The sequence below is a fragment of the Manis javanica genome, chromosome 6 (genome assembly GCF_040802235.1).
Source record: "Manis javanica isolate MJ-LG chromosome 6, MJ_LKY, whole genome shotgun sequence".
Lineage (NCBI taxonomy): Eukaryota > Metazoa > Chordata > Mammalia > Pholidota > Manidae > Manis > Manis javanica.
Window position 1 is genome coordinate 142,857,200 of NC_133161.1, and position 22,005 is coordinate 142,879,204.

The window sequence follows — 22,005 nt, forward strand, 5'->3', positions numbered from 1 at the left end:
ATTTTATTAAGTAGGCAGTATTTTCATCAATTTACAGATGGAGAAACCAAGGTCATGTCATCTGCAAGTGGCAAAGCCAGGATTCCAAAGTGTTTCAAGTTCTCAGTCTCTCTAACTCCTGAGATGAGTTACCTTCCATCTGAAGTTACTGAATAGCCTCCTAGGTTTGTCATTTCTTAGTGTAGTCAATCCATGGTTTTGAGGATCTTTTTTTGTATTCAGAGCACAGTGCTATGGAATAATGCCGCACAGACCCATTCAACCCTCTAATCGATGCTCGCGTTGCTGCTTCCTCCGTGGTCAGAATCCAGGGCGCTGGTGGGTTTTGTTTCCAGGGGAAGGCATGACCGAGTGAGAACAAAAGATAGTCTCTCCTTGTTGTGGGGTCTATCTTTGAGTCCTCTTTACTTCCCTTTCTGACTCTCCCAAGGCACTCAGCAAATGTCAGCTACTGAATAAGTGAGAAGCGAATTGTTGGCTCAAGAGAGAGTTTAAGAGTCTGCAGAGTAAACATTTGTACCTAGTGCAGTGTTTGGCGCCTAGAGGTTTATTAAATGTTCACTGAAGAGAATAACATTTCCACCACTTCACTAATTCATTCAGCAAAGTATTTATTGAATCTCAAGCATGTTCTGTAAGAACACATGGTTTAATACAATGATGACCCACACATGCATGGTCTTTGCTTTGAAGGAATTTGGGGTCTAGAATAAATGGGGACCCATGACAATGATAGATGACAGAAAGCAGGAGGTGCTGCTACAAGGCTTCCAGTCAAGTGTTTTGAGTTTGAAGAAGGTAGGAAGATGAGAGAAGTTCCTTTGCCCTTCAGCTGGTCTGTTTCTTTGGATAGCTGTCCATGCTCCCCTTGGCAATCAATCTCATGGTCTCAAACTTTTCTTCTATCTGGGTTAATCTCAAATTTGTATTGTTTGATTTGTCTCCCTACTTTCCATCTTCCTCCCAGACATCATTGCTGTATAAACTCAACATATCAAAAATGGAACTCATAATGCACTCATAAATCCATCCCTGACTTCTTGAAGATGGAAGGAAAAAGAGACAGGATACAGGGAGATGAGAAGTGGGAAGCCAGCATTCAGACAGAGAGACCAGGACAGAGGCAGAGAGGAAGACAAATATTCAGTAAAAGTCTCCAGGGTTTTTGAAATGGTTCTTGTATCACCTCTATCCTTTACCCAATTTCTACCAAAAAGTGTTTTTCTCTTTCTGTCCTCCAACTATAAAAGGTTTCAAAGTCAAGGTAATCTTCCACTTGACATTCCTGAGGGGAGGAACATGGGTCCTCATTCCCATGAATAGTCTCTGAATTCCTCTAATGGAGAACAGGAGGATACGGTGGTAGCACTCACAGTCATGTTAGGACTACTTAACGTAATGCTGCTTAACACCAGTAGAATTTAACAAAGAGGATGGGAGGGCAGAGACTAGTTTGATTCTTCCTAACACCTCTGAGGAGGCTTCCCTCTCTCCGTAAGTTATGTCCTTTCTTTTCTATTAGCTACACAGTGATAAGAATTTACAGGAAACTTCCACTCTCATAACTGGAGTTACAGAGTTAAGGACACTAAGACAACCAGTGCATGGATAAGCTGAAATACTTTTGAGCTCATTCATCTCTTTAATACCTTTATTGGGACCCTCAAGAAGAGGGGAATAACTACACGGGTACAGACAACTGGCTAACTATTCAAGAAAGAAACTGGTTACCGTGTCCAAGACACACAGTTAGACGTACTTCCCACAATCTCTTTCAGTTACATGGGCACATGACTGAGTTCTGGCAAATCAACACAGGCAGAGCTTCTAGGCTTGACCCGTAACAACTTCCCATGTGTACTTTTCCCTCTTCCCCTATGTGTTCCTTCAGCAAAGAAGACTGCAGACCGGCAGGGAGGTAGAGCCCCAAGACAGAAGGAGCTTGAGTCTCAGAATGACTGTGAACAGCTGCCCACAGACCAGAACCAAGCACAGTGGACCTCACATGAGAGAGAATAACCTTGGAAGAAAAGTTGTGGAACTGGGTCCCAGTTTCCTCATGTCAAGGACTTTTAATGGTGCCTGATCAAGAGTAAAAGCCCAATACTAGCTGCCACTATTGTCAGAAACAAAGTTTACCTCTCCTTATTTTCCTTCTGTTTCGCGGGCAAAGTGGAGTACTGGGGACAGGAAGTGGGGAATGAGCGAAAAGCACGCTGCTGCACTGATGAGTTACAGAGCACGGGCTGTCCACTAGCAGGGGGAGTGAGACAGCCCTGCAGCAGCAACTCGAGGAGGAAGACACACTGGCATCTGGGTCCCGAGCATCGCATTTTATGATTGGGCTCTTGCCAAAACACTCAACTCTAATAAACACCCGAAACATCAGAATATCGTGATACTCCCTTCTCTCTCTTTCCTCTCGACATCAGTCACTTGGGGACATTCTAAAAGTTTCGACAATCCGTATCATTTCTGGTTTCAAACTGACACAAAATTAGTATAAAGAATACTCTGTGCTGTTACAATATTTAACTGATACAGTTTAATAATAGCAATAATCCACTTTTATTGATTTCACATAAATAGCTTATAGAATGCCTTTGCAAACCTTATCTTTCCAATATAGCTGTTACAACACCCAACATTTCTTTATGAGAGCATCTGTTAAATCTCTTTGCAGAGGAAGTGGGGAAAAGTCAAAGGAGAGATGGGAAAATGAGGTTTCAAAACTAATCCTCAGTGATAAGCTTAAATATTTGGTAGTTATTTCCTTTTATAGAAAATTATAAGATTGTAACTTTTAAACATATTGAAAGTGCAGTGCATCAATTTAATTAAAAAATCAGTAGTGTCAAATATATTATTTGGGCATCAAATTTCCCTAAGTATATTCAGATTCACATAACTCTATGCTTATTAAATAACAGCTTAAAACAATCACCATCAACATCTTTAAATAATACTAGATCTGGGTTAAATCATGGTAGTATCAATAGTTTTTAAAATTCAAATGTATTTATTCATCAGAAAAATGTAGTATTTGACAATGTCCCCAAGGAATAAGCTTCTTATGTGTAGAAGATAATATGATTACATCTGCTATTGATTAGGTCATTTGTATATCTAACATGTTCTTTAGAATTATTTTTACACTGCTGTTTCCACTTGAACAAGGTTACCACAAATTGTCATATCATACCGACACTTAAAGAGTTCAGCAAAAAAAAAAAGAATTCAGCATTCCTGAAACAAGGAGCCATCTTTATATTAGTATTTGTTACAGTGATTTAGTGTTGGTATTATTAAGCCCAGTGAATTTTTCTTAATGAATATGCGTGGATTGAGGCAGAAGGACATAACCTCTGGTAGTCCTCTCAATAATTTATTCTCTATCTTTACAAAAATTATTGTTGAGGTGATACAAATTACAGATCTGCTGGCCAGAAAGACACAATTTGTTCCTTAGACCAAAACCTAGTATTTTAGGCATGGGGTTGAGGTGCGCAGCAGCACCCCTTGATCTGCCATTACGATCATTCCTCAGCGGTACCCACAATGCTGATTTTCAAGTGACACCACTTACTTGCTATGTCTCTTGGCTGAATGTATACAGATTATTTTTCCTTATTAATAATATTGAATAATTGGTCAGTAATCTACTCACTCTTTGTAAACTCTCCATTGAGAAACTTTTCATTTTTACAACTGTTTTCTGCAAGGCTGTTGCATTCTTCTTCTGTCATCTTCTTCACATAACTAAGTGGTCCCTTCCCTTCAAAGGAGGAAGGATTTTTGAATGAGCCTCCAATCCTATCCCACAATGTGAAATACTGCCCATAGTTATAGTCAAAGAAAATGTGGTGGTCTGTGTGATGAGCTGAGCCATTAATAAATGGCCGTAAGATTTGAGGAACACGAAAATCACCGTCATGAATGGAAATTGTCCAGATGTTGACCAAGATGTACAAACCTAAGTAAACTCCCTTGTGTAATGGAAAGATAAAGGGATATATGTGGTAAGGCAGGCTCTGAAGGAAGCCATCCACAGGGTGAAAAGCATGACTTGCAAATGGAGTAGGGATCTTCCAGAGATGATGAGGTTTGTGTATGCGCTACAGAGGAAAAGGACACCCATTAGCACCACAAACTTAACCAGCACGACATTCAGCTTAGCTTTTCCTACTCATGGGGTGGAAATGACCTCAGTAAAAAAAATCCTTTGGAAGTCAGCAAAAAATCACTATAAAAAAGTGCCCTCCTTCTTCACCCCAAAACAGTAAAATTTTTAACACAGCCCTTCCAGACCATAGAGTAGAATACAAACAACATGTATCTGGGACCTGTCATAACAATGGAGGTGTCTAGTTAAGTTAGAGAAAATTCTTGGAAATAGAGAACAGAATACAATCATGCACTGCTGAAATGCACATATTTTCTCTTTCCCCTAGAAATGACTCTACCTTATAAACAAGTTTATGATGAAGGCCTCTGTGAATCCAGTAGATCAGCATGTCAGTGAAAAAGAGGAAGGACAGCACACTGACAATGAGGTGGAACCAGCCTAGAAGAGAGAACAGCAGAATCAAGATTCGGCTTCCAACGTCAGAGTTCGCTTCTTATACGTCCACCTAAGTAGGCAAAACAGGATCCTAGACTCAAACACTATAAACTATCTATTTTGGCTAATTCAATACATTATAAATTAATCTCCCTTGAGTCTCTGGAATCTGCTCATTTCCCTCTCACAAAAACTTGAAGTTCCCACCTAAAATACTTCTTAATTAAACTATGAAGGTATTTATGAGACAGCAAAAGTATATCCTGAGACATCTTTATTATTTAAATCTCTGGGAATAACGCTGCTTAATCATAAATGGCATTACTGCATAAATAACACTATTCTTCCTTCATATTAATCTTCACAATAAAGATGGTGTTTAGAATTTTATTTTCCACTGGAAACCTCAGGCTGAGCATGGACTCCACACCCCAGTCCTTTCTGACCTCTCCCCCCTCACGGTTCCTGTACTGAGGCTGGCTCACTCTCTCACGGGCCCCCAGAATCTTCAAAGTCTTCCCTCTGCACCTTTACTCACTGGGCCCTGCATGCCTGGAATGCTCTCCCCTCACACTTCCACTCCTGACCCTACCCACCCTTCAAGGCCTTGCCAAGCCATCATTCCGGTATGAAATTTTGGTTGCCTCCTTTAAATAGCTGACCTCTCACCTACACAGCAGTTGTGCTGGTGCCAGCAAGCCTGGGTTCCAGTCCCACCACCCATTTGCTGAGTGATTTAGGCAAGGGATGGACACTGCACACTTAATGTGCTCGATCATGAAAGCAGCATAATAATAGTACCTACTTCAGAGAATTGATGTAGAGGAAATGGTGTGATTCATGTGAAAAGCTTAGAACTGTAGTGGGTACATAGTCATATTCAATAAATGTAAACTATTATTCTTACTTTCCAAAACTAGATACCAGAAATGTATCTTGATGAAATGATTTCAGAATTTCACAAAAACTGAGTCACTGCAGGACTGTTTATAATTAAACAAAGAACACTTCTAAAGGTCTAAAACTTAGAGGTCATTTAAATAAACTATGGATATCTATATAGTACAATACCATAGTATACTATATAATGTCAGTATTTACAGACATGAAAATATGGGCACATACATTGCTAAGAAAAAAAAAAACCAGTCCCAACCAGTATGCACAGTAGGGTTTCATTTTTGTAAATAATGAGGTATATATACAGGCATAGAAAAGTGGAAGGGTATGCATCAAAAGAGTCAGTTTCTAGGTAGCAGGATAAAGGATTTTTAAAAATCTGTATTTTCGGATTTTTCTATAGTCATCACGTACTACGTGAGTTTTTCTTTCTTTTTTTTTAAGTTTGAACTCAATAAAGGTTAATAGGAAACTACTGCAACGGCCTATCTCTGCTCACACCCATCTTCCCTGAGGTACAATTTCATCTACAATAAAGACTTTAAAATTGAAAGATAAAATTAAAGAAATGCACATATGGGGCAAGAATGCATAAAAGTAGAACATGAAAAACATTGGAGGCAGATTTGGTTCTCTGAAGAAGCCAACCTGTGCCTGACACTCATATTATGTACTTACCACCTGGAAACTCTATGCCATCATATAATTTGCTGTAACCTTTCAACTCCAGCAGGAACAATGAGACAGTAGGAATACTCATCCATGGCAGTGACTGGATAGTACATGTAATCTCTCGATAGACTTGATTCTGAAATGAAAAGTGCCAATACTTAAAAATCACAAAATCTCTCTTAAACTAAACTAGCATAGAATTGTTCTGGACTGGATTTTCAAAATCTGTTTTACACAAAGGAGCTTACCTCCAAACTGTTTCTCATAAAATGTTAATGTTAGTATGTGGGAATGGGTGTGCACAAAAACACTTCATTTGTACCGAATAAATGTAATAAATATTTTAGATTCTGAAACTTTTTTTCAAAACCTGTATCCTAGATTTCTATTTATGGAATAATTATTTCTTTCATAATTAACTTCCATCCCCAACTCTCTCTTTGTTTTCCAGTCTGTTGGAGTAACTGACAAATGCAAATAACTGAAATAGAAAAATGATTGTAAACCTAAAAAAACCTACTGAATTGGAATCCACTATCTAGTTCAAGGAAAAATATATGTAGTATAGACATATTTCGGTCTATGAAAGTCAAGCATTAAAACAAGTAATGTGTGTGTGTTTAGTTATTCATCTCTATTAGCAAAGAAATTCTAGTCTATGTACATAGCAAGATACCAGGCTTAGAGTTACAAAAAAAAGGAATTCATTCATTTGTTTAAATTAAGGGAAGAAGAGAAAGGATTAAACTTACCAAAATTATCTAACCCATTCTGGACTGGTCTCAAAAACTTTATTTAATGGTTACAACCTGAAAAATCTCACTTGTATATATTGTTATTTTCATTGTAACAGTAGTTAAAAAGTAGGTAAAAAAAATCACCTACCTTTAAAAATTGTGGATGTTTCATTAAAGAGTGATCAAAGACAAAATAATAGTTCAGTGTTGCAAAGAAGAAATACAGGATATAAGCACCAAGATTTGTCACGATCAGGAGACTAATAGTTTGTCGGAAGGTATCATCCTCTGGCCACGTAGCTGGATATATGTATGGTGTAAAAAAATGATAATCTGCAGCACTGAGTACAAGATCCATCTTAGTCCCTAAAAGATAAACATGTGCAACAATTAGTTACCCAGAGCGACATTTCTTGAGGCACAAATTTTTCAGAACTGTACGTTAAGTTCCTGCTTTAATAACCATCTGCAGTATTAAGTATGCTGCTACAAGAATCCCCTAAATGCCACCTTTACAACCAAAAGAGATTATAAATATCATCTCTAGTCCAATCTCTTCATATTTTACAGGGGAACACCAAAACTCAGTGAGAGAAACTTTGCTCAGGAAGTTTTTTCGCTAAGGTCAAGCTAGCAATGGCAAAAGTCGAGATCTTGGTGTTCTTCTCTACTAAGTCCTATAGCAGCATGGCAAGTAGTGGGATGAGGGACACAGGGCATGAAGTACTCAGGCAAACGCTTTACTCCTTCAGCTACAAGTTCAGCTTCTCTCTCCTAAAAGGACTCACAGTTTCAGCGATTTTTGCTTCAGGGATAAGAGTTAAAATGAATTCCCCAAAAGGTATCTCTACTGTTACCACAACGAGAGAAGTCAGGGACTATGTTCTTGTGATAGACAAAAAAAGCTATTCCATTGACAGAACAAAGGGAGACGTATTCTTGGTGTTAAGCACTAGAATACATTTATTCCTCTCCTCCAGTGAACATTCTAGATCGGAAGATGGCAGACTGTGGCCCATAGGCCACACCGAGAACCTGTTTCTGTTAAAACATTTTATTGGAACACAGCTATGTCCAGATGCTTTTATATTGTCTATGGCTGCTTCTCTACTACAAAGACAGGGTTGAATCATTGCAATAGAGACAGTACATCTCACAAAATCTAAGACATTTACTACCCAGCTTTTTACAGGAAAAGTTTGCCACCTCCTGTTTCAGATGCATCTTTTGAAAAACATTAGTCAGTTCAACAAATACATGGGTCTATTCTGTATTCATGGTCCTGTCATATAGTTCAGCAACACTGTAGTCAGCTTTTGTGAGCTGAGCATTTAATCTATAATTTATGACCTACTCCTTCATTCTTCATTGCATTGTTTGTGGAGGAAAATGTGCCTAGCATTCTAAAGCATCTCTCATTTATGAAGGAAACTTCTAAACAACAGCAACAGAAAAGCCAGTCCAGAAATTGCCTACCCACATTAGACAATCAGGATTTTTTTTTTTCTCCTACATATTGGGCCATGTAAATAAATATCAACTTACGAAATAAGATTGAAAGGAAGAATTTTAATATGTATATTTACTTACTTATTTGTGGCCTAGTTCTCCCACTAGATTCCCCACTAAATCCTCACAGGGATTTAGAGTCTTAAAAAAAATACATAGTTTAAAATGACAGTTGATACATACAGTCTCTCTTGCAGAATGTCTCCATACACCACAATTATCATTTCATTTCCAGCCCTCTGGGTAACTATTAGTGCCCCACAAAGCCTTACGATGTTTTTTAATCTAAGGTCAAGCTACAGAATTTTATCTCCCTCCTTTCTTACAAAAAGTTGCATGTTTTATATATTGTGACATTCCTTTCTTTTTTTTTTTAGCAATTTCTCTTGGTGATCTTTCCATCTCTATATAAAGAACATCCTCCTTTTTTGTTTTTAATTAAATAGCTTTATTGAGATACAGTTCACATACCATAAAATTCACCATTTTAGAGTATAATTCAGTGGTTTTTAGCATATTCTCAAAGTTGTGTAATCATGACTATCCAAATTCAGAACATTTCCATCATCACAAAAGAAACTCCATACCCCATTACTGTTGAGCTTCTTGGATGCACAGGTTAATGTTTTTCATCAAATTTGAGGAGCTTTGGGCCACTATTTCTTAAAATAATCTTTTTTGCTCATTTCTCTCTCTGTTCCTTCTGGGAGTCCACTGTGCTTGTTGGTATTCTTGATTGTTTCTCCCAAGCCTCTAAGATGCTGTTCACTTTTCATCATCCTTTCCTCCTGTTCCTCACACGGGATACATCTCAACTGACCTATCTTCAAGTTCTTAGATTCTTTGTTCTGTCGGCTCAAGTCTGACACTTAGGACCGCCAATTAATTTTTAACTTCAGTTAGTATACTTTCAAGTCCTAAATATTTACTCAGTTCTCTGTTTTTAAAAAATAAATTCCATCCCTTTATTGATACTTTGTATTTGATGGGAAATTGTTCTTGTACACTGAGTTATTTAGACACAGTTCATTAGTTCTTATGAACCAGTTTAAAGTCTTTGTCCAGTAAGTCCAATGCCTGTGCTTTATCAGAGATAGCTTCTATTGATTGTTTTCTATGTGTGTGGGGGGGCATACTTACCTGTTTCTTTGTGTGCCTCATAATTTTTTGTTTCTTGTGTGTCTCAGATGGAATTTTTAAAATAATATATTGTGGTAGCTCTGGAAATCAGATTCCTTTTTAGCTTCTCCCAGGGGTTCATGTTGCCTGTTACTGCTTATTTAAGTGACCTTCCCAGATTAATTGTGTAACACCTGTATTCTCTGTTGTGTGCAGCTACTGAAGTCTCTGCTTGCTAATGACTGGACAGACTTCCTTAAATGCTTTGAATGAATAAGTCTTCCAGCCTCTGCTGTGCACTGGGCCATACTTACAATGTTTCTGTGGGCAGTTTATGACCCTGATTTAGCCCTCAGTTCCTACTTACACAAATCCTCAAGGTTAGCCAGAAGGGACAGATTAGGGTCTTCTCCTTTCTTGGGTATATGCACAGCCCTGCACACTAAAATCATGTCAGATTCCCAAGAAAATGTCAGAGCTTTTCAAAGCCTCCTATGGACATTTCTCAGTGTTTCTTTTTAAGTGTTTTGATTAGGCTCTTCTTAGGGCCAAATGGTAACATTACCTCCAGCAGGTGTGATGCTAAGCAATCCACTGATTATCTTGACAAACCCTGGGGATAGGGCTGTTCACTAAGGAAGCTCTAAGTCAAGTAAAAAAAAGGACAAATCTTGAGAATGAAGTTTTTCAGGGAACTGCCAGAGGTCAAATAGTGACAATCTTCCATAGTTGCTAAGATGTTATTTTTCACAGTTTCTATAGCTGAAAGGCTGTTAGTTTTTAAGGCTACCACAAGGTTGGGGAAAGGCAGATGGAAAAAGGGGAAGTAAAAATGCCACAAAGTTTGCTGTTCTTACTGAGATTCAGCCACTTTTCTAGAAGAAACATTCCTAGGATTGTTGTAAAGTTTTAATTTCTAGAGTTCTAACAAGGTTGACTTTGGTAACTTTTGTCGGTGTTGTGTTGCTTTCATAGAGAAGTTTTTCAGAGGTTTTTACTCTGCTATTCTGGAAATCACCTCCTTTTTTATAGTAAACATCTACCATTCTTTCTTAAGACATTTGGCATCAGATATATTTTGTAATTCAGAATTGTTATATTTTTCAAAGGTCAAACATCACCCAGCTTATTAAACACATTAGCATTTGTTTAGAAAATGTATGGTACTCACATTAAATGGGATAAATACACTATAAATACTATTACAGTCCATTTGTATGATAGTAACCATATATGTAGTAACAAACTAAAAAATGAAAAACAGAATTGGTACAGACTATCAATACTTTATTATTTCTATTTTTAAAGGAAATTATTAAGCAAACTTTTAAATACACACCAAAGTTAAATATCCATGTATGTACGCATTTATGTACATGCAATAAATATTCATTACATCTGGTTGCTTGAGGATAAAGAGACAGGTTTGGCTGGTTGGAAACGCACCTTGATGGTGAGCTAGATTTAGAATGCACTACCCAATACGGCCTTTTAAAAAGATTTCTACCAGTATCATCTGTATCATTAACATATGTTTCTGCCTCAGCAATTGCTGGTCAACTGCCTATCGTAATGCCTTCAGCAACCTTTCCATTAATGTTCACAATATAGCCATTATTTTTAACATTAATGTACTCATGGCTATCTTCATAAATATGTTTAACAATCTTCCAGCCATTTCCCCATTGCCCGAGAAATGTGTAATAGAAGCATTATGATCAATGTTCAGCATTTCTTCAATATCAGCTTCTTCTGACTCATCTGGTTTTGGCTATTAAAATATATGATATAATTAATGAAGTCAAGCTTCATCTCACTGGTGATAAAATCCCTAAATATTTTTACCTGCAGGTTCATTTTCAAACCTCATTGTCAGGTAAAATGTTAGCATTTATTATTGCTGATTTATCAACATTATTTCAAGCATTAGCAATTATGAAAACAAGACCTTTAGCATTTAACTCATACTCAAGCAGTACGAACACTTGCTTTTCCCAGTGTAACACTCCTTAGTGAAAAAGGCTGTATTCTAGCCACAGTGGAATTAAATGCTAAAGACATTACTTTTAGAAAAAGTTGAGGAGGAAAATGCTTAAGAATTGTCTAGGAATAATTAATATTTTCCAACACTCTTTCAGGCTAGCATGCCTAGAGTTTCTCCCACCAGCACAGGTGTCACTGAACATCCTGAAGATTTTTACATAAAGATGCCCAAGTATTTTGTCAGGCTCACACAAACACTACAGATGCTGGCTTTTTCTATTTATTGCCAACTTTATCTTTCATGTACCTGGAGCACTGGCACTTTTCACAAGTCAACTTTTACTCAGTATTAAAATATGGTCTTTTCCCAATACAGTGATTCTGTTTCACTATGTTAACAGTAACCGCATTAGTGGGGGTGAGGATTTTTTTTTTTTTTGTAGATAATTATTTTTTATTGAAGGGTAGTTGACACACAGTATTACATTAGTTTCAGGTGTACAACACAGTGATTCAACATTTATATACATGATAATTCTAGCTACCAGCTATCACCATACAAAGTTGTTATAATATCTTGACTATATTCCTTATGCTATACATTACATCCCGGTTACTTATTTATTTTACAATTGGAAGTCTGTACTTTTTTTTTTTTGAGAGGGCATCTCTCATATTTATTGATCAAATGGTTGTTAACAACAATAAAATTCTGTATAGGGGAGTCAATGCTCAATGCACAATCATTAATCCACCCCAAGCCTAATTCTCGTCAGTCTCCAATCTTCTGAAGCATAACGAACAAGTTCTTATATGGAGAACAAATTCTTACATAGTGAATAAGTTCTTACACGGTGAACAGTACAAGGGCAGTCATCACAGAAACTTTTGGTTTTGATCATGTATTATGAACTATAAACAATCAGTTCAAATATGAATATTTGTTTAATTTTTATACTTGATTTATATGTGGATACCACATTTCTCTCTTTATTATTATTATTTTTTAATAAAATGCTGAAGTGGTAGGTAGATGCAAAATGAAGGTAGAAAACATAGTTTAGTGCTGTAAGAGAGCAAATGTAGATGATCAGGTGTGTGCCTGTAGACTATGTGTTAATCCAAGCTAGACAAGGGCCTTAAAACATCCACGGATGCAGAAGATTTCTCTCAAAACAGGGGGGGTGAGGTTCTAAGCCTCACCTGTTGATCCCCAATTTCTCACCTGATGGCCCCCCTGCGACTGTGCCTGTCTTAGGTTGTTCTGGGTGAGGATTTAATAATATGGGTAACTGTTGAACCACTGTGTTGTATATTTGAAACCAATATAGGTTGTATATCAATGATACTTCAAAAAAAAAATTTGGTGCTTATCCTATGTCTACTGTTTTTCAGGAGTAAAAGCACACAGAGAACTGTTTCATCACCAGGGCAAATTTACTCCACGCTCAGGTATTCCCAAGCAAATTTGTCGGGGGGCTGTTTAGTTGCTTCATGATCAGCAGAATAATTTTCACCACACTTTCAAGCATTTCTCACCATGCTGCTTCCTAAATCTCTGATCCTCCCTTAACACTCATTTGCTTTCAGTAGCAGTTCTTCATGATATATTCTACTTTTTGTCTCATGCTCAACAAAGCAACTGGTGGCATTTATTTACTTCCTTATTGTCAAATCCACTGAATCAAAACATGGTTGGGATCTTCACTTTCTGTCCTGTGTGATGGTTTCCTGTTTTTCATCAGTCCTTGGTGCTCACAGCCAGGGCAGAACTTTAGCAGTCTTTCCATGAAGGCACGTGTGGGGGTAACTCCCACACCATCTTCTTCAGTAGGGCCCCCCCACAAACACACCACACATAAGCTCCTACGGTAACTCCGCATTCTGTGCTGTTACTAATGACAGACATTTCCATTCATTCTGTTATTCAAAGGGCTATCTTTAACTATTTTTAATTACTTTCACATACAATTAAACCTAAAACAACAGTATGATAAACAGCAGAGGTAGGAGCTCCTGGTAGGCCTGCATCAAGATACACAGGTGCCTCAGGCGCTGAGTCAGGCTCTGTCGTCAAGTGAGTTTGAGTGTCAAACATTACAAAAGCTTTTGGTTTCCAGGGCTTTCAGACTTTGAAATGGTAGCTAAGGAACGGCAGGCCTATGTTTCTTCATGTGACTACACTGCTGTTTATTTAACCCACATAGAAATTTTGGATAGATTCTCATCTTTTGGTTACAAACAATTATGAAAACAAGATCTTGATCATTTAACTCATACTCAAGCAGTACGAACACTTGCTTTTCCCGGTGTAACACTCCTTCGGGCTACAATGACTAACTTACACAGGCAGAACTCATTTTACTGCACTTTGCTTCATCACACTTTTTACAAATTGAAGGTTTGTGGCAGTCCTGTGTCAATCAAGTCTATCGGCACCATTTTTCCATCAGCATTTGCTCACTTCATGTTTCTGTGTTACATTTTGGTAATTCCCCCAAATATTCCAAACCTTTTCATTATTATTGTGTTTGTTACGGTGATCTGTGATCAGTGATCTGTGATGTCACTACTGTAACTGCTCTGGGGTACCACAAGCCACATCCGTGTGACAGTGAACTTCACCGATGAGTGTGTGTGTTCTGAGTGCTCTGCCCACTGGCTGTTCCCCCGTCTCTCTCCCCTCCTTGAGCCTTCCTATTGCTCGAGACACAACAATACTGAAATTAGGCCAATTAGCCCTACAGTGACCTCTAAGAGTTCAGGTGATAGAAAGAACTTGATGACTCCCATTTTAAATCAAAAGGTAAAAAGAGCTCAGATCAGTGAGGAAGGCATGTATGTAGAAAGCGAAAAGGCCAAAAGCCAGGCCTCTTACACCAGTTAGCCAAGTTGTGAATGAAAAGGTTAACATTCTTGATGGGAATGGAAAAATGCTACTCCAGTGAATACATTAATGATAAGAAAGTGAGGCAGCCTTATTGCCAGTATGGATAGTTTTAGTGGTCTAGATGGAAGACCAAACCAGGCACATTCCCTTAGGACAAAGCCGCATCCAGAGCAAGGCCCCAACTCTGTTCAATTCTGTGAAAGCTGAGGGAGGTGGGGAAGCTGTAGAATAGCTTGAGGCTAGCAGAGGTTGATTCATGAGGTTTAAGGAAAGAAGCCATCCCCACAACATGAAAGTGCAAGGTGAATCAGCAATGCTAATGTAGAAATTGCAGCAAAGTTATCCAGAAGATCTAGCTAAGCTCATTAATAAAGGTGGCTCCACTAAACAACAGATTTTCAGTGTAGATGAAACAGCCTTATATCAGAAGACACCATCTAAGACTTTCACAGATGGAGAGAAGTTAATACCTACTTTGAAGCTTCAAAGGGCAGGCTGACTCCCTTGTTAGGAGTGAATACAGCGAGTGACTTTAAGTGAAAGCCAATGTTCATTTATGATTCTGAAAATCCTAAACCTAAAATTTATGCTAAATCTACTCTCCCAGTAATCTGATCTATAAATGGGACAACCAAGCCTGGGTAAAAGCAATCTGTTCACAACACGGTTAACAATATTTTAAGCCCAATGTTAAGACCTAATGCTCAGAAAAAAAAGATTCCTTTCAAAATATTACTGTTGACTGATGACACACCTGGTCTCCCAAGAGCTTTGATGGAGATGCACAAAATTAATGTTGTTTTCACACCTGCTCACAGAACATCCATTCTGCAGCCCATTTATCAAGAAATAATTTCCATGTTCAAGTCTTACTAGTTAAGAAATACATTTTGTAAGGCTACAGCTGCCATAGACAGTGATTCCTCTGATGGATCTGAGCAAAGAAAACTGAAATCTTCTGGAAAGGATTCACCATTCTAGATGCCATTTGGAACAGTCATGACTCATGGGAAGAGGTCAAAATATCGACATTCGCAGTAATTTGGAAGTAGTTGATTCCAGCTCTCATGCATGACTCTGAGGGGTTCAAGACCAGTGGAGGAAGTTATTGCAGGTATGGTAGAAATAGTAAGAAAGCTACAATTAGAAGTGAAACCTGAAGATATATGTGAATTGCTGATATCTCATCATAAACGTTTTATGGATGAGGAGTTGTTTCTTACGGATGAGCAAGGAAAGTGATTTCTTGAGATGGACTCTGTTCTGGTAAGGATGTTATGAAGATTGCTGAAATGCCAACAAAAGATTTAGAGTATTATATAAACTTAGTTGATAAAGCAGCAAAAGGGTTTGAGACGAATGACTCCAATTTTTTAAGTTCTACTGCAGGTAAAATGCTATCTAACAGGATGGCATGTTACAGAGAAATTGATTATGCAAAACGGCCAATCAGTGTGGCAAACCTCATTGTTGTCTTATTCTATAAAAAATTGCCACAGCTACACCAATCTTTAGCAACCAGATCCCGATTAGTCAGCAGCCATCAACACAGAAGCAGGACCCTTCGCCAACAAAAAGATTATGACTTGCTGCAAGTTCAGATAATGGTTAGCATTTTTTAACAATGAAATATTTTTAAGTTAAGGTATGTACATTGTTTTTTTAGACATAATGCTACTGTATACTTAATAAGCTACAGTACAGTGAACATATAACTTTTACATGCCCTGGGAAACCAAAAATTCAGTTAACTCACTTTATTGCAGTATTTGCTTTATTTTGAATGTGCTTTATTGAGGTGGTCTGGAACCCAACCTCCAGTATCACTGCAGTATGACTGTATTGGGTAAATTTCTACAAGAGGAAGAGTTAGGTCAAAGGTTAATTGAATTAGTAACTTTGGTAGATATTGTTAAATTGCTCTCCACAGGACCTGTACTGGCAAGTCCACAGCAATGTAGGAGAGGGTCTATTCCACTATAACCTTACTAACAGAGAATATCATCAACTTTTTGTACATTTGCCAATCTGAGCGCAAAGAAATATCTCAGTGTATATTTAATTTATATTTCTTTTATTATGAATGAGGTTGAGCATCATTCACATATTTAGAATAATCTATATTTTTTTCTGTGAATCACGTTTTTATCCTTTGCCCATTTTCCCACTGGTTTTTAGTCTCTTAAAATCATATTCTAAAAGCTCTTTATTTATCAGGGCAGTTAGCCCCTTGTTTGTGATAAAGGTTGCAAGCAATTTTCCTTCTCATTTTGTCAAAAAAAGAAAATTATAATTGATTAATGCTAGCTGCCAGATACTGACACATATATCCTTCATTATATATTGTTAATTCATTCAATAACTAAGTATCAGAGCACTATACTTGGTAATGAGCATACAAAGATTAAAACCACCTCAGAAGTGAGGCAACTACAAAAACAATTACATAAATATGGCCAAGTGTTTCAATAAAGGTACATATACAAATTCTATGAAATTGGTAAAGACAATACAACTAACTCAGCTTACAGTAGAAGGCGTCATAGTGAAAATGTTGATTGGGCTCAAAAGACATGATCAGAAAGTAAAGGTTAGGTGACTGTGAAATTTTAGCTTGCAGGAGTGGGTAGCAATGTCTTTATAACTCAAACAGGGCATACTGGAGGAGCTAGTAGATTTGGGTGTGGGAGGTGTGGGAGGTGTGAGGAATGATGAGTTCAGTTCAGCTCTTAATTGTACTGCTTGTGGTTCATCTGGGTTCCTAGACATAAGCAACGGACTACACGCAAATATGAATCTGAAGTACAGAAGAGAGTGTAGTAGTAGTTGAAGTTGAAGCCATTAAGGGAGACATAGTGCAGGAGGGGAGGTACCCTAAGTGATACCAGAAAACATAAACATTTAATTAAGAAGAACCTAGCAACTGAAAAGGATATTGCTTCACCACTTAAGGTTGGCAAGGACTGATGAACAAATCTACATATTACCTACATGGCACATAGCCCTTATTCAGTACAGTACCAGCAACAGTGCAATGCAGCCAAAAAGAACTCAAAACACTAACCAAGAATCTTCTCCATTCCTTTAATATCAGGTGTAAGTAAAAACTTTAATAAGGTCTGAGTCCTTAACTCTAACAAACTCTGACTTTGCTTTTATCTGAAGACCATGCTAATTGTGTTAATGTGTATATTCCCTGTAAATAATTGCTAAAATAGTAAGGGAATGTACGTCAGTCAATCTAGAGGCAGATTAGTTACTGTGAATTCAACCTGTTGTAAGTGTTTTTAGAATTTTGGCTTCAATTAATTCCAGTTGTTGAATGTAATAATTAGGTGCCATTGAATATACTGCTGTAATTTCTGACGTCTAACATAAAATCTTCTGAAATCAGTAACAAGGTGATCTCAAATTACAAGTCAATTTTGAAGTTTATATTCAAACCCACATCTGTAAAGTGGAGATTATATACCTATATTAGGAACTGTGTTCTGGCACCATCTGACACATACAAACTGGTCAACAAATAGGTTATTATTACTACTGTTGTGGGAACTAAATTTACTTTAAGTCAAACCTGAGTCAAAGTTACTTTACCCTAATGCAGAAAAAGGTCTCATTTGATTTTTCTTTGAAAAATAATTGGTAATATCTATCATCAAGGTTTACTATACACTAAATACTATAAATATTAACTTATTTAACTCTTTTAGGAAATCCAAAGAATTAAGTACTAGTATCATCTTTATTCTATGAATAAAGAAGGTAGGCACGGAAAATTCAAGTAAACTGCCCAGGGTCATCAAGTAAAGAAATGATGGAGCACATGAAGAGGTTGCAAAATCCATATACTTTCACAAGTTCTACTGTCTCTTCAGCACTATCTCAACTCTTCAACTCTTAAATTCCAAAATTCTCAATGACTCCTCAAACTCACATCACTTTACATGTAATTTTAAGTGGTTTATAACCCCTCAAGTCATGGGCTCCATAAACCCTAAGTTGAGCACCTCTGACTGAAACAGAAGCTGATATTAAATGTTATTTTAACTTTGCAAAAAACAACCCTTTTCTTAAAATACAGTTATCAACAGAACACAATTAGGTTTTGAATGACTGAGTCTACCAGTACCTTTTTGCCTTACTTTAAAAGCATAGATAAAAATAGTTAACATTTACTGAGAACTGGGTATTCTTCAAAATACTTTTGGTATAGTACCTCACTTAATTCTAACAACCCTATGAGGGAGCTACTTCTATAACCCCCATTTTATAGATAGCAAAACTGAGGGCAGGAGTATTTAAATTTGTTAAGTAACAAGTTAACAACTAGGATGTATATTCCCGAGTCTGTTCTATAGCTACTACAGATCTCTCTCAAGATGGGGAATACTGAGTATCCCACTTTAATTACATTGTATGATGACTAGAAAAGACTCTGTAAATAACCATGTGTTTATTATGTTTTAGGTGCTTAACACTAGAAACTTAAAAAAAAAAAAAGGCATGGTGACATAAAGACAGGTAAACTACCAGAAGGTACGGGCTGAAAATACCCGGTTACCAAAAACCTCCCAGTTTGAAATGTTTATCTACTGAATGGTAATTTCTTCTTCTTCTAGAACACCTCCAAATTTACTCTTACACAGGGATGCTAGTAGACATGATTTTTCCTTTTACGATGCTAAAGTAATAGATACTTTCCCTTCCCGTCCAGTCTTTTCAAACTGGATTGTCGCCCCCCATGCTACGCTGCAGTCACCGGGCACGCACTGCAATAGCGAGGAGGTCACAGAGAGCGGCCAGGTCTTCACCCAAATTCCTTTGCCCCGTTTAAACAAACAAATCCCTCCCAGAGCAGAAGGAAATCTGCCGCAGAGTAAAGCATTAGCGCTCGGTGTTCAGTCTTTTCCTGGGAAAGCGATGCGCAACAGCGCACATGAACCGTTTCCTTTTCTTCACGCCCGTCACAGTGTCTTTCGCCTCCAAGCCCCCCGGCGCCCCGACTACCTCCTCTGGCTGGGCGGAGCCCCCCGCACAGCAGGTCTGGGGTCGGCCTCCTCCCGCCAGCTCCGGCCAGCGTGCGTCCCCCGCGCGCGCCCTCGCCCTAACACAGTCCGTCTTCCAAAAGCCCGGCCACCCGTCAGCCTGGGCTACGCGCCGGCGCAGGGATCCTCGGCGGGTTCCATCCAGGGGCCCCCAGCGCCCGGCAGCGAGAAGACGCGCCGCCACCGCCTGCGGCTTTGGTGGGGGAAGCGCCAGGCGCCCTCCCGGCTTCCCCCACCTGGGACCCTCTCGCTGCCTTCCCTCCACCCACCCTTCCTCTCCTCTCTCCCATCCCGCTCAAGCGTATTCCGCCTGGTTCCCCGCCTCCCTGTCACCCCTACCTAGAGATGGTCCGCCGCCGACTCGGCCGCTGCGCGGTCCCGGACTGCCAGAGCCAACGGGCAGCCCCGGCGGCCAACGGGAACGGCCCTGGGGGGCGGAGCCAGGCGAACGCTCTCAGCGGCCGGAGCCGCCAGCCAATCGGGGGCCGGAGGCATAAGCTGATATGACGGCAGATCGCGCGACTTGGCAGCGCGCGGCTCCCGGAGGTCACGTGGACGTCGGGGGCTCGGCCACGCCCTCTCCGTTCTCCAGGTGCGGAGAATGGAGGTTCCGGTTGGATTACTTTGCATTTTGCCTGCCGCTGCTACAGGTTTACCGTGTTTATGCAAGCATTCCTATAAATGATGCTCCCCTTTGAGGGCGATAAGTGACATGTCCTTTGAAGTAATGTCGGAGGCATTTTCCCCACTCAAGTGAAGGAAGCTCAGGAATCTGTCAGACGATTGCTAATTTCTCCATCTGGAACCTGCCCTTTTGTACAGCAGTGAGGCTGGAGATCGGCTGAACCTGTTTAGGTAGGTGGTCAAGTGGGGAGAGCCCTTTTCATAATACAGGTAAAGCAAATATGTGCAGACTGAACGGGAATATCCGTAGAGTCCTAGAAGTTTGCTTTTGTGTATAGTTTTGACTTTTGTGATTGTTAGCTTTTCTAAACAGGAATTGTGGTAGTCGCTCTTGTAAATGGAACTTCCTGGGAGCCTCACTGTCGTAGTTTTTAAAGTCCAACCCAGCAGGGTCAGCATCCTTCGGGAATTACCTGGAAATACAACTTCTTGGGAGCCACTTGCTGGATCAGAAACTCTGGGGAGGCCCTAGAAATCTGTGTTTTAACAAACTTTGGAGTGCATTTAATACTTGATAATGTTTGAGAAACTCTGCTCTAGTGAATGGAAGAAAATCGGACTAGTCCAGTCTTGCTCCTTCCACAGTGATAAGTAGAAGAAAATACTGGAAAGCGGGAGATGACTAAGTTTGAGAAAGAGAAACTCTGTTTCCTTATAGGACCATCAGAAGAGCTACAATGTAAAGGGAGAAGTTATTAGACTCCAGTCATTAAAACCTTTTTTTTGAGTATTCTTTCAAGTATCTGTCGCTTGCCTCCTACTTTTTCTTTAACACATAACATTATATTAGTTTCAGGTGGTGTATAATGACTCAATATTTGTATATATTGTGCAATTGCATCCTACTTTCTAATCACATTTCTTCTTTGTTTCCTTTGTTATTGTTCTTCATCCTTTAATTTTTGAGATTAAGATTTTACCTTCATTTCTGGGGACAATAAAAATGTGGCTTAAAGGTATTTACGTAGTACAAAGGTTTCAGTTTTGTGGCTGCTGTATGATAAAATTTGCCTTTGTAGTTTGTTTCACCCACAAATGCACTTTCCCCTTTGTTGGAATTAATTTCACATTTAAACAACAAACTTTTTGTGAAAGATTGGGAAATCTGACATTGAAATTGTAAACACGCTTCAAATATAATATTCTGAATAGCTAGAATTTTGTCATTGAATGTATACTAGTTGTCTTTTATTCTTGGGACTTAGAGGTTCCCAAGATTTGAAATTTCCCAAGAAATGATGTTCAGAATAATTTATTTACTCATTACAAAGCTCTGTACCAACCAGCCAGTTCCAGAGAATTCAGAAATAAGTTGCAGTGCCTGCCCAAACATGTAAACAAGCCATTCAATCATTTATTCAATAAATACTGTAGTTATGGAATGGCTGATATGTACTGGGTGCTGTTCTATGCACATGAGATATGTGGGTGATCAAGAGAAATAAAGTTGCTGCCCTCATAATGCTCATATACTAGTGAAGAGACAGGAAACAAGTAAATAAATGGTTACACAAAACAATGTCAGATAGTGATAAATGCTATGAAAAAAAGGGGGCAAAGGGATCAAAATTGATGAGGGCTGTTCCCTTAGACATGGTCAGAGTCAGTTCTCTGAGTGGGGAACATTTGACCTGAGTACAGTTAAGGTGCCTCATTCATTTGGAAGGTTGTAAACTGAGATTTAGAGTCAGTGTTTTTGATGAACTGGTGGAACCACTGGCTCACAAACATCTATATACATGAATTTATCTTTGGGAGGGAAAGGACTATTCAAGAAAAAGTAGGTACATCAGTGTCCAAAAGCAGATCATAGGAAAAGAAGGTCTTTATTCCTCAACCTGGTCCCATGGATTCAGTTTTGACATAGTATGGCACTTAACATTTTAGGGATCAGCAATCCCC

General features: G+C 38.7%; 1 protein-coding gene and 1 long non-coding RNA gene across 6 annotated transcripts in view; one reads left to right on the forward strand and one right to left on the reverse strand.

Moving 5' to 3' along the window:
• Positions 1 to 594: 594 nt before the first annotated feature.
• Positions 595 to 19,903, reverse strand: SC5D (sterol-C5-desaturase). The gene is made up of 5 exons (XM_036992808.2): positions 19,759 to 19,903; positions 7,019 to 7,236; positions 6,140 to 6,269; positions 4,464 to 4,564; positions 595 to 4,115 (listed from the first exon to the last, which is right to left on the reverse strand). The coding sequence occupies exons 2-5, from the start codon at positions 7,226 to 7,228 to the stop codon at positions 3,660 to 3,662; spliced, it is 897 nt and encodes a 298-aa protein (XP_036848703.1). The 5' UTR covers positions 7,229 to 7,236; positions 19,759 to 19,903; the 3' UTR covers positions 595 to 3,659.
• A 92-nt stretch (positions 19,904 to 19,995) lies between these two features.
• LOC108409208 (uncharacterized) overlaps positions 19,996 to 22,005 on the forward strand; it is a 94,201-nt gene continuing 92,191 nt past the window's right edge. For 2 of the 5 annotated variants that reach the window (XR_005054305.2, XR_005054304.2), the window contains exon 1: positions 20,000 to 20,274. This is a non-coding gene — a long non-coding RNA (uncharacterized lncRNA). Of the gene's footprint in view, positions 20,275 to 22,005 lie in introns of all 5 variants that reach the window. The other 3 variants (XR_012132669.1, XR_005054302.2, XR_001856163.3) reach the window with 3 other exon arrangements.

What these genes read in the sequence shown, in the direction of transcription:
- SC5D (XM_036992808.2), bottom strand. Translation starts at nt 7,228, where the DNA reads ATGGATCTTGTACTCAGTGCTGCAGATTATCATTTTTTTACACCATAC. An exon ending in AACATCCACAATTTTTAAAG is followed by an intron (nt 6,270 to 7,018) that starts GTAGGTGATTTT and finishes TTTTCATTTCAG; the next exon opens with AATCAAGTCTATCGAGAGAT. An exon ending in ATCATAAACTTGTTTATAAG is followed by an intron (nt 4,116 to 4,463) that starts GTAGAGTCATTT and finishes TTTCCTCTGTAG; the next exon opens with CGCATACACAAACCTCATCA.